The sequence below is a fragment of the Berghia stephanieae genome, chromosome 2, assembly GCF_034508935.2.
Source record: "Berghia stephanieae isolate SIO BIC M18660-M18661 chromosome 2, UCSD_Bste_1.3, whole genome shotgun sequence".
Lineage (NCBI taxonomy): Eukaryota > Metazoa > Mollusca > Gastropoda > Nudibranchia > Aeolidiidae > Berghia > Berghia stephanieae.
Genome location: NC_088361.1, coordinates 9,965,795 through 9,975,794, shown reverse-complemented (window position 1 = coordinate 9,975,794; position 10,000 = coordinate 9,965,795). Strand labels below are relative to the sequence as shown.

The 10,000-nt window shown below is 35.9% G+C and overlaps 2 protein-coding genes across 3 annotated transcripts in view; one reads left to right on the top strand and one right to left on the bottom strand.

Moving 5' to 3' along the window:
- LOC144964286 (uncharacterized) overlaps positions 1 to 1,752 on the bottom strand; it is a 136,532-nt gene extending 134,780 nt beyond the window's left edge. Inside the window, exon 1 of one of the 2 annotated variants that reach the window (XM_078898373.1) lies at positions 1,579 to 1,752. In XM_078898373.1, the coding sequence (XP_078754499.1) occupies positions 1,579 to 1,623 (45 nt within the window). In that variant the 5' untranslated portion in view covers positions 1,624 to 1,752. The remainder of the gene's footprint in view (positions 1 to 1,578) is intronic. The other variant, XM_078898372.1, reaches the window with a different exon arrangement.
- A 309-nt stretch (positions 1,753 to 2,061) lies between these two features.
- The window catches only part of LOC144966709 (U3 small nucleolar RNA-associated protein 15 homolog), a 14,756-nt gene continuing 6,817 nt past the window's right edge, over positions 2,062 to 10,000 (top strand). Inside the window, exons 1-2 of the mRNA XM_078903480.1 lie at positions 2,062 to 2,186; positions 8,187 to 8,280. Of these exons, the coding sequence (XP_078759606.1) occupies positions 2,161 to 2,186; positions 8,187 to 8,280 (120 nt within the window). The 5' untranslated portion in view covers positions 2,062 to 2,160. The remainder of the gene's footprint in view (positions 2,187 to 8,186; positions 8,281 to 10,000) is intronic.

Sequence of the window (10,000 nt, the reverse complement as noted above, 5' to 3'; positions counted from 1 at the left end):
TTACCCGGGTTACTTTTACCCCATGCCTATAGATAGTTTGCGCTTGGATAAGAAGCTCACAACAATGCCACCCGGAAGTAAAACGGACCACCACACAAAACTGTGTGTATCCATGAACGTTTATAGTCCGGTTAATACAGTTCAGTGAGCATTACTCATAAAAGCGCATGGCAAAAAACAACAACAAAGACCTGAGTGACGTCATCTTCGAACTATCTATTGATTACATTTTTCTGAGATAAATTATAGACGTAGTATCAAAGCTAATGTTTTTAGTTTTTACATGTTGAATAGTTGAATAAAAATTTCTATGCACATGCTCATTTATTTTTAATATATTTTTTTTCTCCAATTTTGAAAAGTAGCAAAGATCTCTAGGATTGACAACAAACATTGTAAAGTGCTTTGAGCACATTTAGTGGATATTGCGCTATATAAAAGCTCATTAAAAAATCTCTAGGATTGAGTGAGTTAATAATGTGACTTGCTAATAATATTATCATGTCGTGCACCTGACAGGCAGGCCAGGCCGTCCCTCAATACATAGAAAATATCGTGGATTGTAGTATATAAAATGTAAAAGTTACAAAATTTAAAAGAACAACAAACAAAATACGCCCCCCCCCCCCCCCCCCCCCCCCCCACAACACACACACAAAAGACCAAACAAACAAATTAATTAACTCACTCAATCCTAGAGTTTTTTTTTTTTCTTTTTTTTTGTTTTTTTTGTTGCTACTTTTCAAAATTAGAAAAAAAATGTATTAAAAATGAGCATGTACATATATAGATAGTTTTATTTAACTACCATCATTACCACGTAAAAACTAAAAACATTAGCTTTGATACTACGCCTATAATTTGTCTCATAAAAATGTAATAAATAGGCATGGGGTAAAAGTAGCCCTGGGTAAACCACGGATATAGTCGGTGTTAGGGTTGAGTGAGTTAAACGAAAAAAAAAACAAAACAAACAAAAACAAAACAAAACAAACAATACTAATTATAATTATCGTTACCACCGGCAAACACAATTTAGAAAATCAACAAACATAATACACACATACATAAATAAAACATACATAAATACACACGTAGAAATCTGGGAATGAGGCAAGACAGATCAATAATCTAATCAATAATAATAATTTTTAAATAAGATACAGAGTAGATCTACTTATTCTCTAAACACGACAAAACAAATTCCTCAATTTGACAATTTTATTTTTAAAAAAATACAAAATTGCAACAAACAAAATGCAAATGAAAAATGAAAGTAACTGTCCTCAAAAGAACGAAAAAAAAAAACAAAAAACAAAACAAAACAAAAACTAGACACAAGTGATCGTCAATTATAACAACAAAACATTTATAAGAATAAAAAAATAACCAATAATTAGGGAATAAAAATACAAGAAATTTATATAAAACACACAAAGCAAAACAAATTTATCATGTCATTAATAGTAACACGCGACTATACAATACAAAATACAGGAAGAGAAAACAAAATAATAAACACTCCAAATAAAAACCTAAAGAAGTTTGAAAATATCTATCTAATATTCGAGAACTCACCAGTTTCATGTCCGAACCATTAACCGTAACTGTCGTTTGATCCATCCTGATTCTAATCCGACCAACTACTGTGCGTCTTTTTACACAATAGAGGCGGTGCTTACGGCGGTCCGCGACTCCAGTGGATTTCGCTGCACTCCTTATCAAATAATGCCATCCTGTCGAGAGGCCCCACGATTCGAGGAAATTAATTTATGCATAGTGACGTAGTACGTCACTGGAAAATCTTTCCAATCCGCGTGCAGGGTACTTGACCTATTTAGGAGGGGGCGAGCACCGTATCGTTTTCCCATGCAATAAGAGTGAATGATATTGTTTGATTAAAAATGATATGAAATATAAACTAATTCGAGTAAATAATTGTACTAAAAGTATCATACATTCTTAATTACAAGTAAAAGATATGTAAAGGTCAAATGAAATTATTAATTTGACTGCCGAATTTTTAATTATACGAAACTGCGGTCTCAGAAAGAAGCACTTCACCGGAAACAAAATACATTCGCAAAACAAACATGGCGACCTCCTTCAAGAAAACAAATATAATAAGTGGACGTGCATTGTCCGAAAAAACAAATCCAGATGAGAAATACTGGAACAATTTTCAGGTAAATTTAAGTGAATAATATATAAATCATAAGAATACGTCTTTTGATTGAAATCCGATACTGATGCTTTGCTGATGTATGAAATTCAAGCCTGTTTTTTATGAAGCACGGCGATGCACGTTTTCATTATTCTATTTTCCTATTTTCGATTTCAATTTCTGTTCTTGTCGAAAAACCAGAATTAAATATGAATTTAAGATTATAGTTTCATCACTCAGGAAAGAGTGTTTGGGACCAAGGATTGTGGCCTTTATCAAAATCGGTGAAAGCGGTTTATGGCATGACTCAAAATTCAAGCTCAAACAATCCTGTTCACTGTTACTGTTACTGTTTGTCTGCCTTTTTTTGCCTTTGCTATTGCTCCTGCCACTGCCATTAATTTTTCGAAGTGACTATTTCTCCGAATGGGTTCCGTTCTCAAGATTTTTGTGTGTGGTTATTTGCGAGAGTGTCTGTGTGAATGGTGAATGTGTATGCATTGTTTAAGGTTTTCTTTTCCAGGACTGAGACTGAGTGTGAGACTCTAGACTTCTACTTCTATCTTGAGTTTGTGCCTGTGCTATTTGCTATCCTGTCTTTCAACCTCTGTGCCAGTCTTGAGAGTTTGATAGCATAACTTTTTGATCAAATTTGTCTTTGTCAACAATATGCCTAAAACACGCTAGCTTGACGATTCGTGAGAATTCCCTGTCCACTCTGTTTGAGTATTTACTTTTGCATCGACCTCGCGTCCATAACCCATCAGCTACTGGAGGCTAGTCGACTATTCGGAGAAAAAGAGTTCAAGTTTATGATCCTGAGCGTTCGGAGAAATAGAGCCGGCCTTACTTTTCTTACTGCTGAATTTTATTTCTATTTTCGGGAGGCCTTCCACACGTTCCTCGAACTAAGGGAATCAACACAGACCCAAGTATTCCTGTAACTAGCCGTAAAAGAAAACAAATACCCTTGGACCTTTATGACTGCTACTACGACCTATACTAGGTACTTCGGTTAAAAAATCAAATTGGATTGGGCTCAATGAAACCTATATCATTTTAAAGTGCTTTTCAACACGATTCTAATGATACCAAAATTGTGAAAATCAGATAAGCAAAAGAAAAGTTATGTTAGTTTAAAGGCTGAAAAATGGTCTTCTATTTGCCTTTGTTATTTACTGACGGGAGTTTGTGACCTGAAAATTGTTGCATTTCCGGTAGTAACCACCATTCGGATTTCAAAACTGGTCTAAAATGGCCGCTAAGATTTGAGTAAGGGTTTTGCTGGAACGAATTTCATGGATGCGGTATACAACTTTGCCCTGAATTTAATTTTATATAAAAGTTAAGATGTTAAATAAATGTGCCAGCATGAAATTTTGATTTACCAAGTTCTAATCTTTTAATTATCCAAAGCTAAATTATACCCTATTTTATCCATAAACAAAAGTTATACTAAATTATCATTGATTTTAAAATAAACTACACCAAACGATAGAGTAATTTCTCCTGAAGAAAACAAGACATCAATCATTAAAATCCATCCATAAACAAAAAATCTATGGAACTTTTTCTGAGACCCATCACTCAAAAGTCCAAAAAATCGGGTCACAGCCACAAGCCCATTTATCGGCTCCCTGCTGGAGGGCCAAATGGACATTTACCAAAGTACCTACCTATACCTGACTAACCGTAACACTAATATTGATATGAAAAAGAAAAAAACAAACAAACAACAAACCCTCAATGCACCTGAATCAACGACAATGGCAGCGGAGACGGAGAGCCAAAACTATGGCTATATTAATATTAGTATTAGGAAATTTTAAACTTTTACCAATCAATCAAAATTTGTTCTACACAGCTGTTTTGAAATACTGCTCCTAAAAAATGGCAAGTTGAATAAATAGACATCTGACACAAGATCCACGGTTAAAATAACAATATACTACCTCGGGGAATGTGCAGAAAGTCTCCCTTATTTTCTTTTTTGATTTTGATAGGTCGATTTTGGTATAAAATTTAAAACGGTTTGATCTCAATGAAACCTATATAAAGTAGTGCGGGGCGGTCCTTGGCAAGCTTAAGGACCACGGTCCTACGGTCCCTGGGAAATGAAAACCGCAAGGACCGGTCCTAGGACCGGCGGTCCTTTTCGACATTGAACATTCCTGAGAGACCGTTTTGACCTTTGGGACCATGGGATCGTTCATTCTTGAACCGTTAAAGACCGCTACACGATGAAAACCGTGGTCTACAGGAGTAAAACACACGGAGTAGTCACACTCATTTCAAATTGTAACCTAATTAGAGAAGAGGGGTGATGCCTTCTTTATTTGATCACAGTACTTCATTGTTACTTCGATAATTTAGCGTGAATAAAATTTGAAATTTATCCCCATTAACGGAGATAATGGAATCACCCAAGGCGTTGATCGAGTTGTTCGTGGCGTTTATACACACACGCAACTCCTACCCCCCCCCCCCCCCCCCACACACACACATGAGAGGGCAGCGAGCATTGAAGAGTAAGAGAGAGACGTGAAGTTATAATAAGAGGGGGTGGATGCGGTAATAAGTAATAAGTAATAAGTGGGGTCGATGGTGACTTTTCGCCAGATCTAACAAACCCAGCTACCCATTCACTGCTGAGTAGACAGGGATTCAGAAAAAAACTCGACTGCACCCGGGATCGATCTCTGGCCCTTTGCGTATAAAGAGAGTGCTCTATCAACTGAGCTATCGGGGTCCCCAAATATTCTATTGGACCTTTTAAAAATACAGACGTTATAACTGGTTTTTTTGGAAGGAAGAAACTAATGAAACTCATATTATTTGATTAGTTAAAACACCAAACGAAATTTTAATATTATTGTATTATTTTAAATGACACCAATGCGATAGAAAGGAGTGGCGACAAGAGATGGACAAAAGAAAACAAAAAATCAGACTTGCAACTTGCTAGGTTTGAGACACACACACACACACACACACACACACACACACACATCTTTAGTAGTCACATACATTTCAAACAATAACCCATTAGAGAAGAGGGGTCATGCCTTCATCATAGATCATTGTCATTGCGATCATTATGGTGTAGTAAATTTTGAAATTTACCCCGTATAATGGAATCGTCCAAGGCGTGCGCCTCCTGTTCCCCCCATCTCACACACGAAAGGGCGGTTTGCGGAGTGGAGGGAGGTGGTCGTCTGCCTCTATGGTCGTCTGTGTCGTTTAGTGTATGGCAAAGGGGGGTGGGTGCGATTAATTAAATGGGATGGGTGGTGATTGGTGGAAGATAGGCAAAGGACCGAGGCAACGAATCGCTGGGGAAGTAGTATGGCGCCAGACCGTTGAAAGGTGATAAGAAGTGAGGACCGCCGGCGGTCTTCCTCTTTGGGACCGGACCACGGTTCACAGCTAAAAGACCGTGGGACCGGTCCTCGGTCCGGTCCTCAGCGCGGCACTAATATAAAGCGCTTTTCAACATGATTCTAATGATACCAACTTTTTGAGAATAAGATAATAGATTATAAGAAGAAAAGTTAGCTGTAAAATGTACTCCTCTTTGCCTTTGTTATTAACTAACCGATTTTGTGATAGAGCTGTGAAGACTCCGGATTTATTCACCGGTTCCTCAGATGCAAGTAGTGGATCGCAGGAGTTGGCAACTTGCTCACTGGATCGTCTTAATCGGCCAGAATTATTTCAGTAAATGGAACAAGATTTGCGAACATTTTCGTCTTGATGAAATAACAACTAACGCCAATCTGACATAAATTGAGGTGATTAGATAAGGCTGCTTTTAGTAGCCAGCAACCAGACCCGATGTGTGAGTACTACTTGGTGTTTGAATACTCTAGACCCGGTGTCGTGCTTGAATATTATAAACCTAGTGTTTGTTGTTGACTGATGTTAAAATTATGGTAAAAGTTACGTTTGGTTGCAAAATTATTCCGACTCTCCTCAAGAAAATAAATTGTCTGCTGGAATGCTTGCTCTGAAAAAATCATAGGAAAATTAATTTTATGATTTAAATAATTTTTTTTTTCTTCTTACAATTGTGTTCAGTATTAATGTATACAGAGTAGCTGCTGGTTACTTACTATAATAATCATTCAGGAATTCAGCACCTGATATCTCGCAGGAAAACTCTATTTTGTGACTTGAAACTGTTGTATTTCCGGTAATGACCACCCTTTGGATTTCAAAACTGGCCAACAATGGCGGCTGGCATTTGAGTCAGGATTTTCCTGGGATGAGATTAGTGCATGAGGGATAAAACATTGGCCTGAATTAATTTTTGATATGAAGTTAAGATGTTAAATTACTTGAGCGAACAAGAATTTTGATTTGGTAATTTCTGATTATTTAATTATCCAAATCTAAATTTATACCATATTTTATCCATTGTCAAAAGGGGTACTAAATTGACTTTTATTCTACCATAAATGACACCAAACGGTAGGGTAATTCCTCTGAAGAAAATGGGACATGAATCAAATTAAAATTTATCCATAAACAAAAAAAAAAAAAAAAAATTTTTGCTGAGACTCATCACTTATAAGTCATTAAAGTCCGGTCACTACCACTGGGCTGTTTTCTCAGCTCAGTGCTGGTGTGCCAGGTGGACGTTTACCAAAGTACCTAATTTTGACCTTGATTATTGATGTCAACATTTATGTCCCTGGAACTGACATCTTCACTTGGTACAACGTTAAGGGTACTGTTTTTATCTTGCTTTGTTTAGCTACATACCACGACCAAATGTTTTTAGCCACTTTCAGGAAAAAATGGCAGCTGAATTAATGAAAAAATGTTACTCAACATTGAAATACCACTTGAAAAGTCACATATTTAAATATGTCTGTTGGGAGCCAAATTGAATTAAATATTAGAAAATGAAACTAATATATAATATAATGATATCTAATGAATAGAATTCAGAGGAGATCTGTATTGAAAGAAGAGAAAAAAATGAGGAAAAGATATTTTATGGTTGGTTGGCTTAAAACCGTTACACGTTCTGTCCTGGACACACATTTAAAAATCTAATTGGTTCAGACCGTGTATGGCATGGAATTTTAACTTTTTTAAATGGCAGCGTTAATTGCTATGGACCATGGCAGTAGGTAAATCGTCAACTACCTTGGAGCAGTGGTAAAAAATTTGTGTCCCACGTCAACTGATGCAGAGCCTTTGTAATTTGACCAAGCTCAACTAAGCCGTCGTTATATATTCATTACCATTGATTGTCACAAAATGATTTTGTATAAACTGCTCTACTTGAGTGATGCAGGAACCTATTACTTTTTACTCGTCACTGTAAACTAACATTTTCTTTTTAACTTTTGAAATTCATTAGCAATTTATGAAGTTTTGAAATTTAATAGAAGACAAGCATCTCTTAATTTAAACTTTATATAAAGCTAGGGATCGTAAAATTTTTATTTTATTTATAAATTCACATGTTATGAGGAATGGAAAAAAGATATATTTTTGTCAATTAATGAATTTCAAGACATGCATATTTCAACAAACATGTTGTGATCATTTCATTATTTGGTATATTTCTCATGTTTCTAAGTTTTTTTATAAATTCTGTATTGTTTTAGTTTTTATCAATTCTAATGGGAACTCATGCCATAAAAACGAACAGTGGAGGGAAAGAAAGAGTATAGGCAGATGTCTGTGTTCATGTTTGAATGATAATTTGTTGTCATGTCCTCTTGTTAGTCAGTTTCTTTCGCGATGATGTTGCATTTGTACAGGCCATGCAAATGCAAATATATGGAAATGTTTATAAACCCGGTAAAATAATGTAAGATTTTAGATTGATGTGTTGTTTTTATATAACAATATATAAAAACCAACAAAATACAAACTCCAATGCATTAAAATTATTTCCAGAGATGGCAATATATTCTGGGTGATGTGTACCTGATTTTGTAATTGGAACATAGCTTGTTTTAAACAGCTTTTTAATACTTTTGTATTTTGTTTCTCTCCTCCGTAGAACACAACAGTCGTCAAGGGGTTTGGGGCAATCAATCACATTGAGTTCTGTCCCCAAGAGCCATATAATTTTTTCAGTCTGTAATTCTATGAAGGTAAGTGTCCTCCTTTGTTATAGAATTTAAGATTACCAGTAAGCAATATAATAAGATGAAAGTAAAATAGTGCTGTCTTAGCTGTGAAATAAGAAAAGGGATTGATTCACTCTTTTTTTTTTTTTTAAGGAGAGCAGACAGCAATGGTTAATATGAGAGATGTAAACATTTGTTCAGTATTAGTTTTCGGGTTCCAATTGCTTAGTTGGTATTTCACTTACTTCACATGCACAAGGGCTTTGATCAATCCCGGGTGCAGTCAAGATTTTTTTCTGACCCCCCCTGTCCACCAATGCAGTGATCAGTGGCTGGGTCTATAGATCTGTTGGAAAATACTTTGCGGTAGACTAGTCCTTTCCAAAGGATAGCAAGCAATTGCTGTTGTCTGTCTCATGCTGTACAAACCAGAATAAACTTTGGCTCCATGGGGATCATGGCTCTGAAGGACTACTTTCAGTATAAGGTCATAGCTCTTCACTGAATGATCTTGTGACTGCCCTATCTGTACAGTTTAAGTCAGTACATAATTGGAATATAAAACTTAATTGGAACGATCTGTCTGTGACAGAATTTTGTTCTTTACAAAATGTTTCTAGTAAACTGGAATGTAAGCCAATCTCAGAGTTTCAGCACACTTTGAATTCTCCCCATCCCTAATTCAACAAAAAAGAAAAAGAAAAATCCCCAAAACAAAATATAAAAAATGAAAAGAGAAAGTGAAGTTGGAGCACTTAAAGAATGTTGCTAGATTAAAAAAAAAAGTTTCTTTTGGCATTAAGTAAGTTGTCTGGAAAAAGTAAAGACCTTGATGTTCACAGCATTATTGTAAGAAGTTCAAGTGAATAATGACGGCAGAAATATGTGGGATAAAAACAGAAATCATGGCAACCAGAAAGATTTTTATGACAATGCAGCAGATAGTTACTGGGCTTTGCTTTGCGAGACATTCAAAAATATTCACACGGTGATAGCCACAATACTGATGATACCGAGGGAGGGTTTGGAGGGTTTTTTCAGGAAGAGTTCACTGCAGCTTTGATCACAATTGAAGGGTTTGGGAAAAGTTGCTGAGAGAGTAACGATATAATCTAATATGACACATGTTTGTTTCTTGTGTAATGCTGAAAATCATTATGTTTTAGATCAATCCTGAAATGAAGACATCGGCCATTTGATTTTATGTGTCAACAAAAGCATGCATGAAAAGGTGGCATCATCAGGCTGACATTAAAATGTGAATGTAGGCAACGTGTAGTTGAAATTCAGGAATAATAGATATTAAAAGGAAGCCAATGACAAATACATCAATCAGGAATATATATGATTCTTTAAAAGACAGAATTGAAAAGGACATTTGCTGGGTTTGATAATTGGATTTGGAGAAATAAATATGTTTGTGTGCTTCTGTATCCAAGATATTATCTTGTAAAATAACTCCATCTTTAGTTTGTGTGATGACATCAAAATGGCCATTACTCTCTGGGAATTGATTGCTGCTTTGCTTGATGCAAGGGGAGGGGGGGGGGGGGGGGTGGCTGCTCATGACCAAACAACATGGCGGGAAATCGAACTCGATACCTTTCGGGTACAAAGCAAAGACCTGTCACGTTGCCCCCATGATCAGTTAGTAATGCATATCTTTTCCCATTAAATTATACGTTTTAAAACAAAAGACCGATAATAAATAGCTTAATGCAGTAGATGATTTATTACCATCACA